At 48.6% G+C, this 27,942-nt stretch overlaps 1 protein-coding gene across 1 annotated transcript; it reads left to right on the forward strand.

The window, feature by feature from the left end:
- Nucleotides 1–2,050: 2,050 nt before the first annotated feature.
- LOC147737868 (uncharacterized) lies at nucleotides 2,051–27,839 on the forward strand. Its single transcript, XM_086924988.1, has 2 exons — nucleotides 2,051–5,546; nucleotides 27,803–27,839. Exons 1-2 carry the CDS (start codon nucleotides 3,409–3,411, stop codon nucleotides 27,837–27,839), a joined length of 2,175 nt encoding a protein of 724 aa, XP_086781114.1. The 5' UTR covers nucleotides 2,051–3,408.
- The last annotated feature ends 103 nt before the right edge of the window (nucleotides 27,840–27,942 follow it).

Genomic DNA, 27,942 nt, shown 5'->3' on the forward strand with positions numbered 1-27,942 from the left:
CAGAGCCAGTGCTGTATTATTAGTTTCAATTCGTATCCCTAGACACGTGTTTCATGATTCCTCAATCGTCAGTAGGGAAAAAGCAAAGTTCATAGGTTGCAGGGCATGCTGCCTCGTCTCTCAGGACCAGTTGCACTCACAGCATGAAGGTGCAGGCTCCCGAGCTCGTCAGCTCACAAAATTTAAACAGTTCAAAGGGTGGGAGCGCACCAGACACGTCCCAACGTGTCTGGGCCTCAACAATCACGTTGTCGTAGAGTTTTATTTTCTGCCTTGAACCGTTGGGAGAGTCTTGGCGGGGTGTCCCTCAGACTAGCTGGTCCTGCTGAATGGCTTTCCGGCCCGCCCTACAAATACCGGGGATGTGTCAGACCTTGGTTCTTCCAGGACCGCCTTGTCCTCCTACTGGATAATCAAACTCCCTTCCCTTTTTTACCAGACAGGCAGGCTTCTAGGCAGACTTCTAGGCTCTTCAGGACAGGTACGCAGCTTCTCCATTAAGTAATTCAGCCTGCAGGTGATGTCCCCTCAACTTAGATAGGCTGTCAGGCTGACACCATCCCTGGTGGCACAGCAGGCACCTGGGTACTTTGTAGAGCACATTATTCCTGGGTAACAGAGGACTTTGAACTGGAGTATAAAAGAGGGATAGATAGTCCCACTTGTATACACACCTGGCAGGCAGGAGATGCATTCTAATCTGTCGCACTCTCACATTGCATCTATGCTACGCACACCAACACCCTAAACACACACTGGATGTTAGCGCAAAGTCTGGGCACAGGCATAGAAATGGAGCATTACATGGGTGTGTCAGTAGGAAGCGACTCCACTGACCATGATGCAAAGATCGCATCAGGCTATTGATCCTTACAACAGGGTGCATTGCCACCACCGCTCTAGCTGTTAAACCCATGACTGTCCTCTGCCTTAAATAAGGGCACACTTGGTGTGACCCTCCAGGTCAAAGGACCGGTCCGTGACCTATCATAACCCCTTGTTCGAAGTTGCACAGTACTGGGGTGACAGGAAAATCTCATGTAAATTTCTTTTTTTTTAACTTTGTGGTAGTTTTACCCCAGTAACGTGTAGTTACTAGTTTGACGCCATGGACTGGGGAGTTGCCACGAGGAACAGATTCTTCTGCCTGTCAAACCACATACCATTCACTATTTCATAGTGTTTTTCTGCTTTTATTTACCACTTGTTTTAAGCAGGTGGTATATATATATATATGCATGTGGTTGGTTGGGGGGGGGGAGATTGGTGAAGTAGGGGAGGGATTGGTGAAGCAGGGGAGGGAAGGGGAAAACAGAGGGAAGAATTGTGTGTTTTCCGCAGTTAGTAAAAAAAACAGCATAAGTCTTGGCTGCTTCTGCTGCACCCAGAGTCCTGTGCGTCTTTTCAGTCTAATTTTTCTGTCTGGAAAAAAATGGTGTCCTGTTTTTCTGCACCCATTAAATCCAGGTGCAGAAAAACCTAACCACTGATAATCAGGTGGAATAAAATGAACACATGAAAGTACGCCTTAATTTCATTGCCCTTGAATCATACTCTGGACAATAGTTGAGGGATAGGTCTAGGCATAGTCCTTGCAACACACAATAGATTTGCGTGCGGCAGAGGCCAGAACTCAAAAGTCAGGATACCAGATACAAGTTGGTGGGAACTCAGGGCAGGGGAAAACGCCTGTTGTCCATGGGGAAATTCCCATCCCAGAAATCTACATTAAAAATTAATGAATAGTATTTTTTTTAAATAGCTGTTTGGTGCCAGGGCATATGACTTTAATTTCTGCCTTTGGGATTCTATGTTACAACTCCATAGGGTACAGGTATCATTTGTGAGTTTAATAAAATGTTGAAAATTCTACAAATCCTTACTCCTACATCCAAGTATTTCCAGGCTACCATTCTACACTCTGCTCTGTCAGAAGAACAGCTCAACATTTTCAAAGTTCTGCAATTCTGTATTGATTTGGCTTGTAAATTATTTTTGGAGAAATTTACATGCATTAACTATTTAATTTTAATACTATAGGTGATTGAAATTATGGATGAAAAAAGCACGATTTACCACCAGGCAACTGAATGTTAGTGCCATAAGAAGGATTATTCTGAAAAACTGAAGGACATCCAGCATTCTAAGTTTAAAAAAATTCCGAAATCTAGGTGTGGCGAGGAAGTGGGAGCTGAGGAAAGTACTATACCTGTAAGTGAAGTATCTAATTTTGCATTTCATTAACCCAGAGCAAAGTCATACCTGTGCACACAGCATCAGAAATAATGCCAGAAAGACCAATCAGAGCATCCTCATCTGAAATATTATCAGAAAGACAAATTGCCTCAGCATGACAGCATAACGTTCATCTAAAGCATCATGTAATCCCAGAGAGGAAGGACACACTGCATGAAAGAAAGTTATAACAAAAGGTTTCGTCTGCAGACCATCAAAGAAAAGACACTAAAGAAGACTCTGAAGCTGACACGCTAACAACCAAAAGATTGGAAAATCACCTTTGTTCAACAACCGTTTTTAACCAGTTACGCAAGTTTGAGACTATCTGCCTCAGGATATAACACCTCGAACCACTCTACTTACTCTTGCGAAAACCTTAAAAATTCACCACTTTATTGTGTTCATGACCATCTCAGATTGTTTCCTTTTTATTATGTACAGTTCTGTAATTCTATGTAAATCGCCTCAACATTATCTGTTGTGCAGGAGTGATATGTAAAACTGATTAAATGAGCACCGTTGCGTAATAGCTAATGTGAATAAATCCTCGTCTTCAGAACTACAAACCTTAACCTTCCACCAAACATAGAAAGGGTAAAAGGAACTGATGTTCTGCGACTAATGATCCACAATAGTACTGTGCATGTTTTAATGTCCTCGGTTACTGCCAATACGTCAGTGCAAAAAGTGACTTCTCAGCTTAAGCATTAAATATCAGACCAACACCTTATCACTGCATTGCTAAGAACCTATACAAATGGATTTGAGAAAAACTTCAGTCACAAAATAAGTTGCTGCCAGAGAGGCTATAACCAAAAGACTATTATCTGCTAGAAACATTTCGACAGGTGTTACATGGCTGCTTCCAGACATATTTTGCTCAATTCAAGTGTTAAGAAGATTACATACAATTTCTTTTAGAGATAAGTGCTGAACATTATCTAAACAAGCCCGACTTTAAAATCAGGTTCACTCTTACTGTGGCATATAAGCAAGAGAAAAGTAGAGATATTACCTCTAGGAATACAATTGATAAAAGCACGGGCTGTGAGAACAAATTCAGTGTTCAACCCCGTCTCAATCAAAGCAAAATAACCCAAGTTGGGGAAAAATAGTTACCTGTGCCAACTAAGATTCAGCCATAAATCTCATCTCACTGAATTTGAGAGAATGCTCACTGGGGAAAACCACTCTCAGTGCAAAGTATGCCAAAAAAGTTTCAGGCGTAAATCTTATCTCACTAAGCATATGAGAATCCACACTGGGGAAAAACCTTATCAGTGCTCTGAATGCCAGAAAAGGTTTAGTTTCAAACCTAGTCTAAATCTACATGCATTAACCCACTCTGTGGAAAAACCTTACCAGTGCCCTGAATGCCAGAAATGTCTCAGTGACCAAAACAGTCTCACTCGTCATATAAGAACCCACACTGGGGATAAACCTTATCAGTGCACGGATTGCCAGAAATGTTTCATTGAGAAAAATAGTCTCACTCAGCATAGAAGAACCCACACTGGGGATAAACCTTTTCAGTGCTCTGAATGCCAGAAATGTTTCAGTTACAAAAGCAGACTCATTGAACATACGAGAATCCAATGTGGGAAAAACCCTTATCAGTGCTCTGAATGCCCAAAACATTTCAAACTTAAATCACTTCTAACTGCACATGTGAGATTCCACACTGGGGAAAAACCTTATCAGTGCTCTGAATGCCAGGAAAGATTTTGTAACAAACAACGTCTTTCTCAACATGCAATAACCCATTCTGTGGAACAGCCTTATCAGTGCTCTGAATGCCAGAAATGTTTCAGTGTAAAACGTAATCTCACACGGCATACAAAGATCCACACTGGGGCAAAACGTTATCAGTGCTCTGAATGCCACAAATGTTTCAGTGACAAAAACTGTCTCACTCGGCATACAAGAACCCACACTGGGGAAAAACCTTATCAGTGCTCTGAATGCCAGAAATGTTTCATTGACAAAAACAGTCTCACTCATCATATAAGAACCCACACTGGGGAAAAACCTTTTCAGTGCTCTGAATGCCAGAAATGTTTCATTGACAAAAATAGTTTCACTCATCATATAAGAACCCACACTGGGGAAAAACCTTTTCAGTGCTCTGAATGCCAGAAATGTTTCATTGACCAAAATAGTTTCACTCATCATATAAAAACCCACACTAGGGAGAAACCTTTTCAGTGCTCTGAATGCCAGAAATGTTTCAGTTACAAAAGCAAACTCATTGAACATGCAATAATCCATTCTGTGGAACAACCTTATCAATGCTCTGAATGCCAGAAATGTTTCAGTGTAAAACGTAATCTCACACGGCATACAAAGATCCACACTGGGGAAAAACCTTATCAGTGCTCTGAATGCCAGAAATGTTTCATTGACAAAAGAACTCTTTCTCAACATACAATAACCCACACTGGGGAAAAACCTTATCCATGCTCTGAATGTCAGAAATGTTTCAGAGACAAACGCAGTCTCACTCAACATATAAGAACCCACACTGGGGAAAAACCTTATCAGTGCTCTGAATGCCAGAAATGTTTCAGAGACAAACGCAGTCTCACTCAACATATAAGAACCCACACTGGGGAAAACCTTTATCAGTGCTCTGAATGCCCAAAACATTTCCACTGTAAATCACTTCTAACTGCACATTTGAGATTCCACACAGGGGAAAAACCTTATCAGTGCACTGAATGCGACAAATGTTTCAGGGTAAAAAGCAATCTCACTCAGCATATAAGAACCCACACTAGGGAAAAACCTTATCAGTGCTCTGAATGCCAAAAATGTTTCGGCCAGAAAAACAGTCTCATTATTCATATAAGAACCCACACTGGGGAAAAACCTTATCGGTGCTCTGAATGCCACAAATGTTTCAGTGAAAAAACCAGTCTCACTCAGCATATAAGAACACACACTGGGGAAAAACCATATCAGTGCTCTGAATGCCAAAAATATTTCTGCCAAAAAAACAGTCTCATTATTCATATAAGAACCCACACTGGGGAAAAACCTTATCGGTGCTCTGAATGCCACAAATGTTTCAGTGAAAAAAACAGTCTCACTCCGCATATAAGAACCCACACTGGGGAAATACCTTATCAGTGCTCCAAATGCCAAAAATGTTTCAGCCTTAAATGTAATCTCACTAAACATATGAAAATCCATACTGGAGAAGAAAATTATCAGTGCTCTAATTGTCAGAAAAGATTCAGAGGTAGAGATGGTTACAAGCGCCATAAGAAAACACACCATCAAAATATTTTAGTGCCAGAAAAGCATCAGTTTCAAACACAATCTCACTCTACAGGAGCAGACGCACACAGGGAAAAAACATTGCCAATGCTGTGAATGCCAGAAATTCCTATCTGATAGGCACAGCCTCACTAACCATAAGCGATTCTCCATATTGATGAAAAACCTTATGAGTGTTCTGAATGCCAGAAAAGCTGCAGAGAAAAACGCTATCTCACCATGAGAAACTCCACACTGGAGAAAATCCTTATGCCAAAAAAGCTAGTATCTGAAAGACAGAATCTGAAAGAAACACGTTCGTGTTGAATGAATGAATGAATGAATAGCATTTTTATACCACGCAAAACTTAGCCCCAAGGGGCATCAAGGCGCCAGAAAAACAAACAAAAGGTCCACATTACCAGATAGATGAACCAGGAAGCCACAAAAGGCGCAGTCCCTAATATGCCTGGGAGAAAAGCCAGGTCTTCAGGTGTTTTTTGAAGACCGCTAAAGAGGATTGGCTAGTGAGCTCCAAAGGGAGAGAGTTCCAGAGTTTAGGAGCTAGAACAGAAAAAGCTCTGCCTCCCCACTTTGCCTTTGTGAACTTGGGGACCACAAGCAAATTATTGGAAGAAGACCGGAGGGTTTTACTGGGGGAATACACACACAGAAGGGCCCTGATACCTTCTGAGCCTGCGCCGTAAAAAGCACCATGGGCTAAGCACAGGAGTTTAAAGGTAATCCTAGAGGGATGGGAGTTCCTGCCAAAAGTCTTGAATCATTTGAAAAGATACCATCCAGCGTATGGCCGGCCAAATGTGTGGGGCCAATGACCAGTTGACCCAAACCACATGCCGCTAGACCATCTACAAGTACTGCTGTATCCTTCGATTTTATGGCCTCTAAGTGAAAATTTAAATTGCCGAGAATACTGAAGTGGGGCTTATCAATGTAGGGCTCTATCAATTTAAGGATGTCACGGGCAAAGGTCGTTCTGGGGCCAGGAGGTCTATAACAGAGAATACCAGAGAAAGAGGCCGAGGGAAGGAAATTAATAGAGAAATACAAAGCCTCAAACTTATCAGAGGGTAATGAAAGAGGCTTAGTGCTACAAGTAAAAGTGTCTCTGTAAAGGATACCCTGACCTATCCATTCTGGCCAAAGAATAGCCCTCGGGGACTGCCTCTACGAAGTCAGGGCCGGAGGTTTCAGAACCCCAGGTTTCGGTAATAAAGACCCAAGGGGCCCTTTTTTGAGAGACAAAGTCGTTGAAGGCAACATTATTACGAGCCAACGACCTAGCATTAAGGAGCAGGCCAGCCTCACTTAAATCGTTAGGAACGGGAAACTGACTTCCATATCTCCTACATTTATTAAGACAATAATGGCGAGGGCGTATGGATCTAGAAACCCCTTTGCAACAGTTGAGATTAACCAGGTTGTTAGGAATAGAAGAGAAATGACACAGTTTAAACCCAGGTCTAAGTGCAAGAAGTGCAGAGTGGGAATATAACTCACGATGATTTTTATGAAGAGTAAAACGAGGTCCAGCCCAACTAGCCCCTTGCACGTCCTTAGCGCGGACGGGCGCAACTTCGGTGCACGCCCGCTGCGCGCGTCCGCTGTGCGCGGAGAAAGTCCTCCCGATTAAATATGGCCGGCCCGAGTCTGGCGCACCACCTGACCGGCACCAGCCAATGGGAGCGGGGGGACTAGCAGTCTGCCGCCGTGCCCTCCACGCAAACGGGAAAACCCGCGGTGGAACGGGGCACAGGCAGGTAGGGACCAAACAACACTAAGCAAAGCACCCAATGCACAGTAAAATGATTTCCAATTAAAATGCGAGAAGTTTTAAAATTCGGCGATATATGAAAAGTCAATTCTAAAATAGCAGCAGTAAAGACCAGTTAGCAGCAAGTCAATTCAAATTATTTTAGAGCAACCGGGCATAGTAAGTCATGCGCCGCTAGATTCCTTACCTTAGAATTACCCCCAGGCGTCAGACTAGATACGGAAAGTTCTTCGTCAGCAGTACCCCTGCGCGTCGGCAGGCGTCGTCTGCGGCTCCGTGTCCGTCGTCGGGATCGACGGAATGATGTCGCTGGAGTACTTAGACGCCGCCCTCACGCGCTGACGTCAGTTCTTTTTTTTTCCGCGCCAGCTAGCGCAGATCCGGGAAGAGCACGTACCTTCAGTCATTTTTTGACTAACTTTTTGGACATTTTTGTCTATCTTTGTCGAGTCGACTCGACTCCTGGTGCCAGTAGGGATGCCCGGTTTAAAGCTGTGTGACGCCTTTAACCGACTGATGTCTGTTACCGACCCCCTCCGCCGGAGTCGCTACTGTTTGGGGGGCGACCACGATGCCAAGTCGTGGCCCGACTGCCGGGCCTTGACGTCGAAGGCTAGGTGGGAGCGTTCCCGTAAGCTCCTCGAGCTCCGGCAGTCGACTCTGTGCCGCTCGAGGTCCCAGTCGGGGAGGAAATCGAGGAACTGGTCGCGGAGCCGCAGTCATCACCGATCATCCGGATCCAAGTCGTCGCACTCGGGTAAGTCGAGGCATGTCAAAAAGAAGCAGTGTTGCTCTTCGGTCTCTCCTCGCCACTCACGCGGCTCAGGAGCTGCATCCTGTCCCACACCCTCCGCTCCCTGGACTCAATGCGACTTCGGGCGATATTAGAGACTTCCTCGTTGCCAAGAGGACTCTCTTCCCGCCGTCGACACCTGCCGGCGCGGCTTCGGGCCCGCGGGTCCGACTGGGAGTCCTAACTTGCTGGCGGCTTCGGCCCCAGTGCCGTCGGCAACTTCGGTCTCGGCGTGCAGGACCCCGTGGGATCCAGGCCTGGATCCCGGTCGACGCCAGTTGACCTTATGACTCCTCCGCTGGTACTGACCCCGGCGCCATCCTCGGACAACACCGTCCCTGGTTTTAGCCCCAGTCCCGGTTCGGCGTCGGAGCAGCGCCGTCTCCGACGTCGATGGGTGAGCCCTTCACCTATGACCGGCTCTGTCATTTATGCAAGTGTGGCTCACTGGTTAGAGGAGGCAGACCCTGAAGCAGAGGTCAGACCTGGGACCAGGGTTCAATTCCCGACGCGGCAAGGTCTTGAGCCCAAATGTCCACGGACTCGACAATTCTCGCTTCGGTGCCTACTCGAATCACGGGTTCACACTCTGCAACTCTGGGCAATAGCTTGCTTAATCTCCACTACGGCCCCCCCATGGCGGGATGCCTGGCTTTCACCGTGGGGATGCCCAGTAGGGGTTATCTCACAGGGAAAAGCCAGGACGGGTTCCCAAAGCAAGCGCCTTGAGACCTATCGGTGATAAGGCGCTATATAAGAACCTTTGACATTTGACATGCCTGTTAATCAGGACACGGATCAAGGGGAGGACTGGAAGGGGTCTGAGGACCCTCTGGGTCAGCAGTGCCGGTTAAGTCAGGACTGGACAGATGAGCTGGGGGATGCCAGTGGTCTAGACACTTCGGCTGACACTGGTTTTCTCTCTCCTCCCTCCGTGACTACGGAGGAGGGGGCTACTTATGCTGTGAGTGATATACCCGAACGAACCAGGAAGTCTCTTATGGTTTGTTCCCTCAAACCCTCAAAAATAGAGGATGTAAGTGTGTGGCTGGCAATCTGTGTACTTAGTTATATTAATGGTCCAGCTAGCCCCACGTCCCAGGACCTGACTCCCCCCTTCTTCAAAAGTGGTGTTGCACAGGGCGGCCAAGGCCCTAGCCCTTGAGCTCCCTGCAGCAGCGTGAGGACTAACTTCCTCACTGAGGTGCTTGAACCGCCAGTCAGCTCTACGAAGCCTCTGCTGCCGTTTAATGAGGCCCTCACTGACTTTCTGATGGGCACTTGGTCCAAGCCCTCCACAGTTCTCCCTGTGGATCAGTACGTGGACTGACGCCAACGCCCGGCTCCGGGCTACCCCTGCTTTCTGTCCACCCACTCCACCCCCGAGAGTCTGGTTAGCCAGGCCTCCACGCCCTAGACCGCATTCCCGACCGCTCCGCCGGATCAGGAATCCAAAAGGCTAGATCAGTTTGGCACAGGGGTGTTCTCTCCCCAGACGGGGGAGCCTTTGGATTACGTTATTGATTTTCACACTGCCTGGCCAGACAGTGTTCATACCCCAGTAGCACACCACAGCCCGTTACAACCCTGCAACTTAGGATTAAAACGCTGTGCGAGCTCCTTCCTACTTTGAAAGAAACTGTTCTTCTCAGTCAGCCTAGGATTGCGGTCCATTAACACTGCATGCCTTTTGGGCTGTTACACCCACTCTCTGGGATACGGTGGCGGACGTGCTGCCCCAGTGTCCGGCGGAGGCCCAGACACGGCTCGCCCAGGCTGTCGCTGACAGCCGAGACGCAGCACGGTATTCCATCTGATGTGGACTTGACACCACGAACTCGCTGGGCAGAGCAAATTCAACGACTGTGGCGATTACTCGTCACGCCTGGCTGAGGTCCGCCAGTTTTTCAGGGGATGTCCAGAACACACTCATGGACATGCCCTTTGATGGCCGTCTCCTCTTTGGCGACAAAGCAGATAGCGAGCTTGAGCGCTTTAAGGACTTCAGGGCTATGGCCAAGTCCTTGGGCCTGTCGGGCCAGCGCCAGCAAACTTCTGCTTTTCGTCTCTTTCATGGCCACAGAAGGGGCACCCCCGCACGTTTGTACAGCCTCAACGCAGTCGCGGACGTGCTGCTCGCCGTGGCGGAGCAGGGGGTCAGAGAGCAGGTCAGTCCACATCAGCTCCCGCAGCTTCTGCCTTAAAGCCTTCCTAGTCCGAGCTTTCAGGCTCATTCCACGCCAGTCGGAGGCAGGGTTTACCATCACGTACTCCACTGGCGTTCCATCACTTCGGACAGGTGGGTGCTGCAAATCATCCGTAGGGGCTACTCCCTCCCCTTTGAGGCGACGCCTCCAGCCATGCCACCACAGTACCATGTCGGGGGATCACTTGCAACTTCTGGGAGAGGAAGTTACGGCCCTCTTGGCCAAGGGGGCCATCGAGCGCGTTCCAGGTCCAGAAGTAGGACGTGGTTGTTATTCCCACTACTTTCTGGTTCCAAAGAAGGGCAAAGGGGGCCTGTGCTCTATCTTGGACCTCAGGAGCGTCAACGGCTTCCTCCTGAAGGAGTAGTTCAAGATGCTGACTTTAGCTCAGGTTCTGGCTGCCGTAGACCCTGGAGACTGGATGGTAGCGTTGGACTTGCAGGACACCTATTTCCATATTCATGTCCTGCTGGCCCACCGGCGTTACATGCGGTTCATGGTAGGCCACGAGCACTTTCAGTTTACCGTGCTCCCCTTCTGCCTTACCAGTGCCCCCCGGGTGTTCACTAAAGTGATGGCAGTGGTTGCAGCTCATCTGCGCAGATTAGGGGTTCCAGTATTCCCCTATCTCGACCACTGGTTGTTGAAGGCGGGCTCGCCCCAGACAGTCGTCTTCCACCTCCAGAGTACGGCCGGCCTCCTGCACTCACTGGGGTTCTCCATCAACGTGCCGAAGTCACACCTGAGTCCCTCTCAGAAGATCCTCTTCATCGGAGCGGTTTTACACTCGGCGCAGTTTTGGGTGTATCCTCCCGAGCAGCGGGTTTGGGATATTCAGGCTCTGTTTCTAATCTTTCAGCCTTTATCCAGAGTTTCGGTCAGAATCACCCTGCGGCTCCTGGAGCTGATGGCCTCCAGCATCCTGCTGGTACATCACGCCAGGTGGCGGATGTGGGCTCTCCAGTGGTACCTGAAGTTCCAGTGGGCACAGCATCAGGGCAACCTGACTGACCACATCCTGATCTCGAAGGGCACTGCGAGACAGCTGCAGTGGTGGCTCATGGACCGTGATTGGGTCAGTGGCAGATCCCTCTCCCTTCCCCAACAGGAGTACACATTGGTGACGGGTGCGTCCCTCCTAGGATGGGGTGGCCACATGGGACAGGCGGAGATCCGAGGCCTCTGGTCTCCGGCTCCATATCAACGTTCTGGAGCTGTAGGCGATCCGGCTTGCACTGAAGGCATTCCTTCCCTCTGTCTGGGGAAGTGTAGTGCAGGTGTTCACGGACAACACCACCGCCATGTGGTACTGCAACAAACAAGGCGGGTGGGGTTGTGGACCCTATGTCAGGAGGCTCTGCACCTCTGGACATGGCTGGAATATCAGGGCATCACCCTGGTGGTTCAACACCTGGCAGGTTCGCCGAACACCAGGGCGGACGAACACAGCTGCTGGTGCATGATCGATCACGAATGGCGTCTGTACTCGGACGTGGCACAAGGTCTCTTTCAGCAGTGGGGAGAGCCTTGGTTAGATCTATTCGCCACCGAAGAGAACGAGCAATGTCTTCAGTTCTGCGCGTTGGAATTTCCAAGGCTGCACTCGCTCGGCGACGCTTTTCGTCGCGAGTGGAGTTGCGGTCTGTTGTACGCCTTTCTGCCTATCCAACTTCTGCCCAGAGTGCTGAAGAAGATCAGGCGCGACCGGGCCCAAGTCATCCTTGTGGCTCCGGATTGGGCACGAAGATACTGGTATCTCGAGCTACTCAGAATGTGAATTGATCCCCCGATTCGACTGCCTCTTCAGGAGGACCTTCTGTCGTAGCAGCAGGGAACGGTCCTCCACCCGAACCTGTCCAGCCTCCACCTCCATGCGTGGAGATTGAGCAGCGACAGTTGAGGCCATTTGACTTGCCTCCTGAAGTCTGTAATGCTATTCTGCCAGACAGGCGTCCCCCAACAAAAACGGTATATGCCTGCAGGTGGAACAAATTTGTGGCATGATGCACAGCAAAGGCCGTGGATCCTCTCTCTGCCCCTCTTTCAGAGGTTTTCCTCTTTCTTCTTTCTGTCGCCCAGCAGGGCTCTGTCCTGGGCACTATCAAGGGCTATCTTTCGGTCATTTCAGCCTTCTTGTGGCTTCCTGGTCAGCCTTCTATTTTCAAGTTCCTTGTTGTAAATAGATTCTTGAAAGGCATCAAGCACATGTTTCCTCCTGTTCCTTTCGTGATGCCTCAGTGGGACTTGGATCTCTTACGCGGACGATCTCCTCTCCCTCGAGCAGGGTGGTCGCTCCCAGTATTCCCCTGGAGACATATGGTATCGTTTCTGCTGCCTTGCTTTTGAACTGCTGAATAACATTGCCTGCTGTCTGCCTGTGTGCCGCTTGGCTTGATTTAGACTCGATTTGTGAATTTTGCGCTGTTTTCACTTTGTTAGCGCGTTTCCTTCTAGCGCTCGGCTGTGCTCCCCCCTCCGCCTCCATTTTGTTTATTATTGTTGCCCTCGTGAGCCCGACCCGCCTCCCAGCTGAACCGCCCTCCCACTGACCGTAAACAGCGCTCCCCTACCTGCATACAGCGTGACTCGCTCCTCTCCCTCGAGCAGGGTGGTCGCTCCCAGTGTCCCCTGGAGACATATGGTATCGTTTCTGCTGCCTTGCTTTTGAACTGCTGAATAACATTGCCTGCTGTCTGCCTGTGTGCCGCTTGGCTTGATTTAGACTCGATTTGTGAATTTTGCGCTGTTTTCACTTTGTTAGCGCGTTTCCTTCTAGCGCTCGGCTGTGCTCCCCCCTCCGCCTCCATTTTGTTTATTATTGTTGCCCTCGTGAGCCCGACCCGCCTCCCAGCTGAACCGCCCTCCCACTGACCGTAAACAGCGCTCCCCTACCTGCATACAGCGTGACTCGCTCCTCTCCCTCGAGCAGGGTGGTCGCTCCCAGTGTCCCCTGGAGACATATGGTATCGTTTCTGCTGCCTTGCTTTTGAACTGCTGAATAACATTGCCTGCTGTCTGCCTGTGTGCCGCTTGGCTTGATTTAGACTCGATTTGTGAATTTTGCGATGTTTTCACTTTGTTAGCGCGTTTCCTTCTAGCGCTCGGCTGTGCTCCCCCCTCCGCCTCCATTTTGTTTATTATTGTTGCCCTCGTGAGCCCGACCCGCCTCCCAGCTGAACCGCCCTCGCCCCTCCCCTTCCACCATCCATATATGACAGCTGTTCCCGCGCGCAGCGTTTACGCGCAGCAACCGCGCCCAATCCGCGCCGAAGGCGCGCCAAAGGTAAGCCCGTCTACGCCCGTCCGCGCCTGGACCGCGCCCAGCGCCAGACCCCCTGCCCCTCGCACTGCCCAGCCCCCCCGTGTTACCTACGATGCCGCCACCCTCCTAGCCCTCAACCCCGGTCGCGCTCCCAACTGCGTCCTAGCCGCTCCTGGACACACCCATGGACTTTTCTCCTGCTACTCCTGCAAATTCAGCGGCACCGACCACATCTCTGCTACGACCACAACACAGATTCCCGACCCCAACCACCTACAATGCATCCTTCTCAACACCCGATCGGTCCACAGACACGCTATTGACCTATGGAATCTACTAGACACCATCTCTCCAGACGTCGCCTTCCTAACAGAAACATGGATGAACGCTTCCTCCGCCCCAAACATCACCATTGCCATCCCTGAAGATTATAAGATCACACGCAAGGACCGTACCGGCCACACAGGAGGAGGAATCGCTATCGTCCATAAGAACTCCATCCGCATCTCAACCAGCTCAGACGTCAATCTCGCCAACTCCGAACACCTTCACTTCCAGATCCACATCGACCCCAAGACCACACTCAGAGGCACCCTCCTCTACAGACCACCAGGACCCCGCGCAAAATTCAGCGAAGACATTACGGACTTCATCACCCCACACGCGCTCCCCTCCAAAGATTACATCCTTCTGGGAGACCTCAACTTTCATCTTGAAAAGACCAACGACCGCAACACCACCACCCTCTTGGACAACCTCGCCAACCTCGGACTTAAACAACTAGTCACTTCCCCCACCCACATCGCTGGTCACACACTCGACCCCATCTTCACATCCAGCAATCATGTCTCCTTCAGCCACACTACGGATCTCCTCTGGACCGACCACAGCTGCGCTCACTTTACCTACAACAAGCCGAAACCCATCAACCACTCCCAACCCACCCTGCAAAGAAACTGGAACAAAATCACCACGGACCAAATCTCCGCATCGCTCCTTCGAAACTCCCCAGCCCTCTCTTCTAACGCCAACGAAGCCGCCGCCAACCTCACCCTATGGTTATCCAACACCGCCGACACTTTAGCTCCAGTGAAAAAACGTCAAAGCAAACCTGGCAGCAAGAAAGCCTCATGGTTCAACGATGATCTCAAGAAGTCCAAGAAACTCTGCCGCTCCCTTGAAAAGGCCTGGAAAAAAGACCCAACCACCAGCACCAAGGACGCCTTCAAAAGCGCCACCCGCACTCACCACCAACTGATCCGAAAAGCCAAGAAAATAGCACTCAAGGATCGACTTGACAACAACGCCCACAACAGCAAAGAACTTTTCAACATCGTCAAGGAATTTTCCAATCCCTCGGCCAACTCCAACGACATCACCCCCTCTCAAACCCTCTGCGACTCCCTAGCCTCTTTTTTCCACAACAAGATTGCAGACATCCACAACAGCTTTGACAACCAACCCGGAAACCAACCCACCCTACCATCTGCTGACCATCTTCCCCCCATGAACACCCTTAACGCCTGGAACCCAATCTCCACTGAGGACACCATCCACCTGATGAATTCCATCCACTCAGGATCCCCCACAGACCCATGCCCTCACCACATCTTCAACAAAGCAGACTCCGTCATAGCACCGCACCTCCGAGACGTCATCAACTGCTCCTTCAACTCCGCTACCTTCCCAGAAGACTGGAAACACGCCGAACTCACCGCCCTTCTGAAAAAACCAACAGCGGACCCCACCGAACTCAAAAATTACCGCCCCATCTCGCTTCTTCCATTCCCGGCCAAAGTCATCGAGAAAGCAGTCAACAACCAGCTTGCCGCCTTCCTCGAAGCCAACAAATCCCTCGACCCCTCACAATCTGGCTTCCGAGCAAAACACAGCACTGAGACCGCCCTCATCGCAGCAACAGACGACATTCGAACTCTACTGGACAATGGAGACACAGTCGCCCTCATCCTCCTCGACCTCTCTGCAGCATTCGATACAGTCTGCCACAGCACCCTTCTTCAACGCCTCAACAACATCGGAATCCAAGGAAAAGCACTTGATTGGATCACCTCGTTCCTCACCGGAAGAACCCAGAGAGTCCGCCTTCCTCCATTCAAGTCCGAGGCCTCTGAAGTCATCTGCCGCGTACCTCAAGGTTCCTCACTCAGTCCCACCCTCTTCAACATATACATGAGCCCCCTCGCGGCCATCGCACGCCAACACAACCTCAACATCATCTCTTACGCGGACGACACTCAACTAATCCTTTCTCTCACCAATGACCCCAGCACCGCCAAAACTAACCTACACGAAGGAATGAAAGAAGTTGCCGAATGGATGAAACAAAGCCGTCTGAAACTGAACTCAGACAAAACAGAAGTCCTCATCTTAGGTACATCCCCCTCTGCATGGGACGACTCCTGGTGGCCGGAAGCCCTCGGAAAAGCACCCATCCCGACAGACCACGCACGGAACCTCGGCGTCATCCTGGACTCTTCACTCTCAATGAACAGACAAGTCAGCGCCGTATCCTCTTCCTGCTTCAACATCCTTCGCATGCTCAGAAAAACATTTCGCTGGATCCCCTCCGAAACAAGGAAGACAGTCACCCACGCTCTGGTCACGAGCCGACTGGACTACGGAAATACCCTCTACGCGGGCACTACCGCAAAACTCCAGAAGAAACTCCAACGAATCCAAAACGCCTCAGCCAGGCTCATATTAGACATCCCACGCAATGAACACATCTCTGGTCACCTTAAAGACCTCCACTGGCTACCCGTCAATAAGAGGATCACTTTCCGGCTGCTTACCCACGCACACAAATCTCTCTACGACATCGGACCAGATTGCCTCAACTCTCGGCTGTCCTTCTACACCCCATCCCGCCAACTACGCTCTTCCAACCAAGCCCTCGCCACTGTTCCTCGCATCAACAAGACCACCATGGGAGGCAGATCCTTCTCATACCTAGCTGCTAAAACATGGAACTCACTCCCCGCTTACCTTCGCCTCACCCAAAACCACCTAGCGTTCAGAAAGCAGCTTAAAACGTGGATATTTGACAAATAATCTTCCTCCCCTTCCTAAGCGCCTTGAAACCCTCCGGGTATGTAGTGCGCTATACAAATTTTATGACTTGACTTGACTTGACTTCTTACCTTTTTGATGTGCGCTCCCTTTGAGCCACTTCATAATTGCCCTCTCCGTCTTCTGACCCTAAAGACTGCTTTCCTGGTTGCCATCACCTCGGCCAGAAGAGTGAGTGAGCTCCAGGCTCTTAGCCTGCTTTCCTCTCTGTCCATCCGGACAAAGTTGTTCTGAGGACTCGTCCTTCTTTTCTACCCAAGGTGGTTACTGCCTTTCACATCGGACAGACCATTACCATGCCCACCATCTTTTCGCCTCCACATCCCTCGAAAGAGGAAGAGAGTTTCCACCGTCTGGACCTAAAACGTGCGCTCTCCTTTTACCTGAAACGCACACAACAGTTCCAGGTGGACGACCAACTCTTTGTTGGCTACGTGGGAGCTAAGAAGGGACATGCAGTGCACAAGCGAACCATCTCTCGTGGGTCGTTTTGTGCATCAAGATCTGTTATTCCTTGGCTAAAAAGGAACCTCTTGTGGGGCTGCGCGCCCATTCCACTCAGGCTACAGCGGCTACTACTGGTTTGAGACGGGGAGTCCCTTGCTGAACATTTGTCAGGCAGCTACGTGGGCCTCGCTGCACACGTTTGCAAAGCATTACTGCCTGGAGAGCCAAGGCCGGAGAGACTTCTTCTTTGGCCGTTCTGTTCTCCAGGACTTCCTGGTGTGATTTTGGTTCGCAGACCCACCACCGGGGTTGGTATTACTGGGGTATCTATTCTAAGGTAAGGAATCTAACACTAACGTGTTTCTTTCAGATGCACAATTTACTTACCATCGGTAACGATATATCTGTAAGAAACATTAGTTAGTGTTAGATTCCTTACCGCCTCACCCATCCTCCCCGTTTCTGCGAACCGATATCTAGGGTTCAGGAATTTCCCTGTCAGGGCCCTAGTTTCATGGTACCAGTGTCTGTTTCTTGCGTGGCTCTGCGTTCCTGGCGCGGAAAGCTATGTACAGAACTGACGTCAGCAAGGGTGGCGTCTAAGTACTCCAGTGACGTCATTTTGGTGATCACAATGACGGACGCGGAGCCGCAGACGACGCCTACTGACACGCAGGGGTACTGCTCACGAAAGTCAAATTCCACCAAGCAGTTCCAGCGCCTGTTCGTCGTACCAAACAACTGCAGCCAGTGAATCCTGGTCTCGCTGTCAAACAAGTTCAAGTGTGACTCCTGATGAGACCATCGCCATTGACTGTCTTGTCTGTGAGAAGCTGCTCCAGCCCTCCTGTGATGGTGGGCTGGAAGACCTTCACCGCCAAGTGAAATGCTCGCAACTCCAACAGCTTGATGTGGAGTTGGGTATCTGCCGCTGACGAGGGTTCCCTAATCTCTGTCTCCCATATGGCCTTCCCATCCCATTCCAGAAGAAATACATGCGTCTCTGTGCCAGAAGTAGGTCGTGGTTGCTATTCCCACTACTTCTTGGTACCCAAGAAGGACAAAGGCCTGCGTCCTATCTTAGACCTCAGGGACATCAACCGGTTTCTCCGGAAGGAGAAGTTCAAGATGTTAACCTTGGCACAGGTCTTGTCTGCCCTCGACCCTGGAGATTTGATGGTAGCGTTGGACTTGCAGGACGCTTACTTTCACATCCCCGTCTTGCCTGCCCACTGGCGCTACCTACGGTTCATGGTAGGCCACAAGCTTTTTCAGTTTAAAACACTCCCCTTTGGCCTTACCAGCGCCCCTAGGGTGTTCACGAAAGTGATGGCGGTGGTCGCAGCTCATGTGCGCAGATCAGGGGTTCCAGTCTTCCCCTATCTCGATGACTGGTTGTTGAAGGCAGGCTCGCCCAGGCTGTCGTCTCCCACCTCCAGACTACAGCGGACTTCCTGCATTTGCTGGGGTTCACAGTTAACGTGCGGAAGTCGCACCTGATCCCCTCCCATAAGCCCTTTGAATCAGAGCGGTTCTGTCACAGCGCAGTTTTGGGTCTATCCTCCGGAGCAGCGAGTCCAGGATATTCAGACTATGATACCGAAGTTTCAGCATCCATCCCGGTTTTCTGTGAGAATGACCTTGAGGCTGATGGACCTCATGGCCTCCTGCATCCTGCTGGTGGATCATGCCAGATGGTATATACAGGCTCTGCAGTGGGACCTGAAGTTCCAGTGGGCACAGCACCAGGGAAATCTTTCCAATGACGTTCAGATCTCGGAGGGGACTGCAAGTCAGTTGCAGTGATGGCTCACGAACCAGGATTGGGTAAACGGAAGATCCCTCTCCCTTCCTCAACCTGAGTTCACAGTAGTGACATATGCTTCACTCCTGGGATAGTGCGGCCATATGGGAGAGGCGGAGATCAGAGACCTCTGGTCTCCGGCGGAGTCCAGGCACCACATCAACCTTCTGGAGCTCTGGGCGATTCATCTTGCACTGAAGGCATTCCTTCCCTCTGTTAAAGGAAGAGTTGTGCAGGTGTTCACGTACAACACCACCGCCATGTGGTACTGCAACGAACAGGGCAGGGTGGGGTCGTGGACCCTATGTCAAGAGGCTCTTCTCCTTGGACATGGCTTGAACATCAGGGCATACCTCTGGTGGTTCAACAACTAGCAGGTTTACTGAACGCCAGGATGGACAAACTCAGTGCCTCATGGATCACAAATGGCATCTTCACTCGAAGGTGGTGTAAGGTCTCTTTCAGCAGTGGGGAGAGCCTTGGTTAGATCTATTCGCCACTGAAGAGAGCACGCAATGTCAGCAGTTCTGCGTGTTAGAGTTACCAAAGCGGCTCTCGATCGGCTACCCTTTCCGTCGCGAGTGGAGTTGTGCCTGTACCACTTCTGCCAAGATTGCTGAAGAAGATCAAACGCGACAGGTCCCAAGTCATTCTTGTGGCTCCTGACTGGGCACGAAGAGTCTGGTACCCCGAGCTCTTGAGCATGGCCATCGATCCTATTGTTATCAGATTTCTGAAGTGCATTACTCCTCTCTTTCCTCCTTCTCCTTTCGTAATGCCCCAGTGGGACTTAAGTCTTTTCCTCACTTATCTTATGTGTGCTCCCTTTGAGCCCCTACATAATCGTCCACTTTGCCTCATTGGAAGACTGCTTTTTTGCTTGCCATCACCTCTGCTCGCAGGGTGAGTGATCTTCAGGCTCATCTTCCAGACCTCCCTTTCTTGCTATCCATCCGGACAAAGTAGTCCTCCATATAAGCCCTCTTTTCTGCCCAAAGTGATTGTCTCTTTCCACATAGGTCTCACCATCGCATTGCCTACCTTCTTCCCGCCTCTGCACCCTTCCAAAGAGGAGGGGAGATTCCACTGTCTGGACCCAAAACGTGCGCTGTCTATCTACCTTGACCGCACGAATGACTTCCGGGTGGACGATCAACTCTTTACGCATTATGTGGGCACCAAGAAAGGTCGGGCAGTGCACAAAGATACCATCTCGCGATGGGTCGTCCTATGCATTAAGATCTGTTATTCTTTGGCTAAAATGGAACCTCCAGTAGGACTGCTCACCGACTCAACCAGGGCAAGGGCAGCCACTACTGCTTTGGGACGTGGAGTTCCGCTGGTTGACATCTGTTACACAGCCACGTGGGCATCCCTGCACAAATTTACTGTGCATTACTGCCTGGACAGCCAAGTCCGGAGAGATGGCTTTTTCGGCCGTTCTGTTCTCCAGGACTTCTTGGTGTGAACTTAGTTTGCAGACCCTCCTACGGGGTTGGAATTGCTGGGGTATCTATTCTAGGGTAAGTAATCTATAACTAATAGTCTCATTCAGATGAACTAGTTACCTTCGGTAATGATGTATCTGTAAGAGACATATATTAGTTATAGATGCCTTACCGCCCCACCCATCCTCCCCATTCTGCACACTGACTTGTAGGGATAGGGATTCCCTTGCAGGTCCCTAGTTTTCTGCACCAATGGCCAGTGTCTTGCATGGGTCTGCGCTTCTGGCATTGAAGATTGTGTCAAAACTGTGGTTAGCGCTCAGTGGCGGTGTCTAAGTAGACACCGCGGCGTCATCCCGGCAACCACAACGCCGATGACGGACGCGGAGTCGACCGATGCCACCTACCGACACGCAGGAGTTATGCTAAGAAAAAATTTCTTCGGATCCAGTCTGACGCCTGGGGATAATTGTAAGATAAGGAATCTATAACTAATATATGTCTCTTACAGATGCATCGTTACCGAAGTTGCGTAACTTGTTCGTTTTGTGCCTGCCAGGTATGGTGCATCAATTGAGGGCAGATAATGAACATTAAGATATAAAGAAAACTGGGTGGGTGCCAGGGCACAGCCTTGGCAAACACCTTAATTGATAGGAAATCGTTCAGTCACCTGGCCCTGGGTTCTCCAGCGAACCTGGGCATAATCGTGGATATCTTCTACCTGAAGCCTGTCTGAAAGGAAGATACGTTGGCCATAGCAGCAGTCCATTCCTCAATCTTGCTCAAGACCAATTGGGCAGAAATTTTCTTTGCACAGTTGATCAAGCTGATCAGCCTGTAATTGGCTGGATGGAATCTATCCCCCTTCTTATATAACGGGACGACGTCCGCTCCCTTCCAAGAGTCTGGTACTGGGGCACCACTGATAATGACATTAGTTAAGAAAAGGTTATACTAAGACAATTAATCTCTTTCTAGACAAAGGATATATGCTGCAATGCTGCCTAATCCTGGAGCTCTACCTCTGGTTATTGCATCCAGAGCTGAGGATGTCGGCCAGGTTAAGGAAACTGCCAGGTTTAGCTATAGAGTAGTCTGTTTACACAGTCCTCAGCACAGTGTTCGGCTCATTAAATGGAGTTACTGAATAAAGATTGTAGAAATGATGTTCCCAGGTCTGGGGAGAAATTTTATTTTGCAGAGGTGAAGCAGAGACTTTGAGAAGTTGGCCTGATATATGATTAGGGCTCCCGGTTTTATGGTATTTATTTTTTTGCCATTTCTGTATGTATTTATCCATATTTATTTTTGGGACATTATTTCTGTATTTATCCACATTTATTTTTGCCACAAGCAAAATACAACGGTACAGCTAGTATTTTTCCACATTTATTTAAAGTGACACTGCACTCTAACTACACAGGGAGAGAATTGAGTAACACCAATATAGTAACAAGCATATGATCATCCTTCAGTGTTAGCAAGTTTTTAGTTTTTTTTAGTTTTTGTGGCATATATATTTGTATTAAAAAATAAAAAAAATCTGTAGCACCACTTTGCCAGAGTCAGACCTATTGACTTTGCCTGTGCTTGTTTTCCTTCAACGTTATATGTTGCAGTAAATAGCTGGACTGCAAGTGAAGTGACGGAATCGTAGTCTGGCCAGGTGTGGTTTTGAACTGTGGATGACAGATGCAGTCAGTAGGACCTAGCCAGGTGTGATCTTGTTCACTTTTTATCCTGCCCAGCCCGTTCTGGAATTCCCTCCTCCTTCAATACGTTCTACTGATTCGCATCTCCACTTCAGAAAGCTGCTCAAAACCTGGCTATTCCAGCAAGCCTACTCCCCCTGAGTCTCCAATTCCATAGAGCTCTAGCCCATAAGCGCCAAGAAACCAACCGGTGTACGTTGCGCTATATAAATATTTTAACATTAACATTAACATTTAACATTAACATTCTGGGGATTGAGAACGTCGTGGTGAAAAATGGCTGCATTCTTCGGCTGCCATGCAGATATTTGCAGCCAAGGATAATACATTATTAAAATACCCTCTGATTCCCTCACGTCCTTGCTGCTGAAATAGCTCATACGGTTAAGCGCCAGCTGCTGAAATCTATGTTCACACTGCTATTACGGGTTCCTATCCTGGCTGGTCCACTCAGCCTTTCATCTGAGTGAGGTCGATTCAAGCCATTGAATTTGACAACAAAGCATCTATTACAGTGCAGATGCCTGTATGTTATGCTTTCTGCTGCCCCAGCTGGAAGTTGGTCTTATTGCGTGAGGACCAGGTGCTGCTTAGTATGGCACATGCCATCTGTGATCGTGTTGTCTGACTGCCATGTGTAGTCTGGTTGGAGGTTACATCAACAGGGTTTACCTTGTTCCCCGGATAAAATGTGTGGCCAGCTTTAAGGGGGCTTGCCCCGTTGCAATCGTCCTGCCTTCTGCCAATAGTAACTGCATTAAATTGGGCATGCCAGGTGTGATCATGTTTCCAGACTGCCACGGGTTGCTAAGCAGGTCACGTGCCAGGTGTCAGCGTGTTGTCTCTGACTCCTCGTGGTGAGGTAATTCCAGAGAGAGCCCCCCCTCCTCCGCCCCACTCTCCCCCTGCCCCCTCTCTATGTGGTCCCTCGGCTTGCTAAGATAAGAGAAGGATGCTAATAATCACACCTCTGCTGCCCTCCCGTTTAATCACACCTCTGCTGCCAGCCACAGGAGTGAAGTGCAGACTAGAGCATTTTAACAGACTTCGTTATGCAGCCCCAGAGGAGAGAGATCAGAAAAAACTCTAATAGGACACAGGGAGAGTGTAAGAAAATGGTAAGTAAATAGAAAATATTTTTTAGCAGATTATTACAATCCATGATGTCACGCAGTCTTTATCCTCCACCGCAGTGGTCTCAGGCTTTCCACGCGGGTGTTCATGGTGTCCCAGGGTATAACGCACTCCCTCCAAGAGACTTCCTGGAGCGAGCTGCGTTTCTTCAGTCTCGCAACAATGGTGTAAATAGAGGCTCCTAATCTGACTCTGGCTGGGCCTCTTAGAAGGGGTGAAAGAACAACAAGGACTCATCAACAAGTAAACGGTCTTTTATAGACCTGTGAAGTACTCGGGTGCGGCTGGCAGCTCTGTGTGTGCCCGGAAGCTGTCTCAGCCTGGGCTGACACCTCTTAGCCCACTAGTATTTTCCCGTTTTTATATATAAATACAGATAAAGGAAAACTTGTTTTCCGTCTGTATTTATATGTAAAAATCCGTGAAAACGGAAAACCGGGAGCCCTATATATGATGTTCTCTAGTTCTAGTGACCACCTTGTATCAGTCCAAACAACCCTTATGGTGATTGGTTGTAAGTCAACCATATAGACCAGCTATCCTATTGGTAGCATGGACAAAGCAGTCTTAGGCTAAACTCTTTTGGCATGTGAAGCCGGCTGTATTACCATATGTAACCCCTTGAACAACAAGTGAAAGGACGCCACACAGGATATATATAGAACATATATATGTATTTATTTACTACAAATAGTCCCCTGAACTCTTTATGAGCACAGAAGCAATCACGTTAAAACAATTCAATTGATAAGTATACAAAGTTGCACAAAATATGGATAGGCCCGGGTGGCCCCTAAAACCTATACTAAAGAAGTGGTATAAGTACCACAAGTCGAAAGGAAGTAAGGCCTAGGGCCTTGGGAATCGCTGGGGCTACGAGGATCTAACTAAGGTTAGGAACTAGGAGGCCCACGGGATCTGGTTTGCAGTGCGCAAAGTTAGAAGCAGTTCACATTGAAATCAATGGATGTGTAAACGTTTTAAAGTTAAAGGTAGGAAGTCTTCCGGTCAGTCTAGAACTTAACCCTTTGGAATCTGGACACTAGGAGAGTGGAACTACTCGGGAGCACCGGAGTGCTTGCGTTACCTCACCCGCAGGACGCGGGTGCAGTGGTGCCAAAGTGTGTCGGGATTCTGCAGGAGTTCAGATGGAGCCTTGGAGTGTTGATGCTGCAGGCGACCTAATGTGAAGAGTTCCGGTGGATCCAAGGGTGGATCTGAAGAGGTGAAGACCTGAAAGCAGAGGGGACAATGTTCACAGTCACTTGCCAGTGACCGGCGTGGAACCAGGAAGGAACCAGGCGTTGTCGGGTGCAAACAGGTGATGTCGTGAAGCTTTTCTCTTCAGCCACGTGGATCAGGTGACGATGACGACGACCAGGAGTCACTCACGAGCTGTCCCACGAAGGCTCTAGTTGATGGCGGTGTCGGCTTCTTGATCGGAGCAAACAGGCCTTGGCTAATGCAAGCAACACAGGAAACAAAGAAGGCTTCTCTCTCGGACCAGCAAGGTCAGAGGGGTTGCTGCTTTTAGGAGCAGCAAGGGCCAGTCTGGAGCAACCAGACCAGCGGTGGAAAGTTGTCGTTTGGTTGCCAAAATGGCCACTAGCCAGCGGGCTAGCAACCGGGAAGGCGCGTCGAGTGGAACAAAGCAAAAGGGCCCCACGCAGATCTCGTTAGAGCTGGGGGCTGGTCCTTGGTGCAAATGTAGCTCGGTGGTGGGGCTTCTGAAGACCCCAAGCACAGCGGTGAGGGTGCCTCAAGTGCTGCGCAGTCAGCTTCTCGTGGACTTTCCAAGAGGTCCGGTCCCACTTCTCAGGTCGCCTCCACTCGTCTCAGCTTTGCAGGGACTGTGGATCGGGCTGGTAGATGTCTGGGAGTCTGGTTCTTGTCGGGCTCTGGCTCGAGGCGGCGGCAAAGCAAGTCATTGATCGCTGGATGGTGCCTATGTTCACAGGGTGGTCACTCCTTGGCCACAAGGGAGATTCTTCAGTCTTCTGAGCAGCAGAATGTCGAAGGTCCAGAGTTTCTTCTTCTTCAAGCGTAGTTCAGGATAATCTAAAGTCTGGGGACACAGCTCCTACCTTTAAACCAAATCAAGGGGCTGGATTACCTACTAGGTCCCTCCTATGGGTGGGACCAGGAAGGGGGGTGGTTACACCCCCTTTCCATTGTCCAGTTTCGCGCCAGAGCTGGGGCTGGAGTGCCCCAGCACCGGTTTGAACTGGCATATGCACGGTGACACCTTGTGTGCCCCGGGCATGTCTGATTCTATTCAGCCCTCCCTAACCCACTACACAAAATCCTGTCTGGGGTGGTGCTAGCACCTCCCAAGGCAGGAAACCCTTTGTCCAAGCCTCCCTCGCTGGAAGGACTCCCAGCAGCAGTAGGTCAGACTTGTGTCTGTGGTGGCAGCATCCATTTTGTGATGCTGAGGCTCTGTTTAACTTTAACCGGGGTTCAGGTTCTGTACATGTTGTGTCCCTCTAGAAGGGTGTAATGCTACCCCCGTCGCCATAATTGGCGAGGGGGTAGTATTCCAATTCGTATGACACCTTACTCGACATGTTTTGATAATGTCAAACCAGAGTTAGCATTTAACCTCAAGGTTCATAATGCACTTAAGAGTATATGGTATGATGCTATCAGGAAACAGCTAAAGGACATTCTTCCAAAAGCTGCAGACAGGCTCAGCTCATGCTAGAGCACCATCTCACACATAACTAAGCACTCTGCCTCCAGGATTGGTAAGGCCTGCCATAGGAGTGACTTATAGGTTACTGTGTGTCCTTTGTATGTTAGATATAGAGATACTATACCTAAAGCAAAGAGTGATTACACCACCTTGCCACAGCTGAGTGATCAGCCAGTTGTGTCAAATAGTAAGGCCAGGCCAGGGGTGGCACAATACGTGCTGCAGCCCCTGGTAGGCCTTGGATGCACCTATGCCCTGGGTACCTAGGGTACACTGTACAGGGGCTTACAAGGTGATCCATGTTCCAATTGGTAATGCACCTAAAGTGCATTGGCATAAATTTAGAGAGAGAACATGGTGAGGAAAATCCTCTTTTTAAAGGGATATTTCATCTTAGCTGGGTCTTAATTTGCAACAGTAATCCTCATAAACCCAAGGGTTTCTTGATTGTGGTAGAAATACATTTTTACCCCTTCATTGTACGTTTAAGCACAGACCATTGCTTGAAATGATGTGATCAATGTAGGAAAAATACTCTGTGCACTGAGAAAATGTGTTAAAATAACGGAAAGTTGATAATCGCAGTTAATACCTTCTCAAACCTGGATTTATCTAGAAGAGAAGTCTGTTATTTCAAGCAGATTTTTAATACCACAAGGTATAAGAAATTAGGCGATCTTTATCTGATATCTTTATCAGTAAATTATCTGAAATTATTTAATATAAATGTTTGCAAGTATTATTTCTAAAGATAAAGGAAGGTCAATATTTGTCTTTTTAAAACGAACCCCAGTGCATATGACTCCATACCCACCTCTCTCAAATCAATATTGTGCTTGTTTTAGTGAGAAAGCTAAATGATCTAGGAGAAACCAGGAACTGGCGTCAGTATTGTTCTTAGGAAGCTTTAAGTTAAAGAGTGAAAACACTTTTTAGAATGCCCCAAAAATTGTGATAAAGATATTTCAATATGTTTGACAAAAAGAATAGGTACATTTCATGACAATATTGAAATGGGAAATAAAATAACAGAAACAAATATTTACACCACATGACAAAAACATTAGAGACTAAATTTCAGCAATATAGGAAATACTGAGGTTCATGTATTAATAATCCATTTGGTAAAAGTGGTTGCTTGTAGAGTCAGCACACTACTGTGTCTGTGATTGCTTTTAAATAAAGGCATTTTTTAATGAACCCCATTTTACTTTCAGATTCACAAATGTCCCCATGGGTTACTACCTCCTGTTACTGTTTTTGAGCCCACGTACGGTTTCAAAGCTTAATACATACCTTAAGGATGTATTACAAAGTCGGAAGGGACACTATTAAGATTCCCCCTCCAAATTCTGAATTGTTAAATGGGCTTAGTACATTTCAAAAAGGGGTTTTAGCATTTGCAAACTCTGTGAATTACCGAACTAGTGGATTTTTGAACAATAAAACCCTTGGTACATGAGGCAATTTTTCTCAATTCCCTCCAAATTAAGTTTGCTAATTATGTTAGTTGAATGATAACCTGTGCACATAGCTATTTTGTGATGGTGTTGCTTCAGATCAAATAAAAACCATCACACATGACTCTTACACAATGCTTAAAGACAGAATTTCTGACATCCAGCTTTAATGTTTTGTTAAGTATATTTGCAAATGTTGTCACTTAAACAGGAAAGCATCTAAAGCGGTCTCTGGACATACATTGGATGTAATCATAATCTTTAGATACATTTTCGGAGTTTTAGGACCAATGTGTGTCTTCTGGGTTTACTCTAAGCCACTATAATAAACATATTCAATCCTTTAAGATTTGATCTGTTTGTACTGGTTTCTATTGCAGACAATAATCTACATTTAGACCAAGGATCAATTCTACCCATGGCTTTTAAAATCTAATTTTCATTGATCTCTTTTAGTGTTATTGCAAATAAAACGGTAATAGAACTGATCTGAGAGATGGACCTTCAAGTATTATGCCTAGTCAATTTATTGAACAAACTATGGAGTTAAAATCTGAATAGATTAGATCCACAAACATTGCCTGACCACTGTATTT

The sequence above is a fragment of the Lissotriton vulgaris genome, chromosome 1_1 (assembly GCF_964263255.1).
Source record: "Lissotriton vulgaris chromosome 1_1, aLisVul1.2, whole genome shotgun sequence".
NCBI classification, from domain to species: Eukaryota; Metazoa; Chordata; class Amphibia; order Caudata; family Salamandridae; genus Lissotriton; species Lissotriton vulgaris.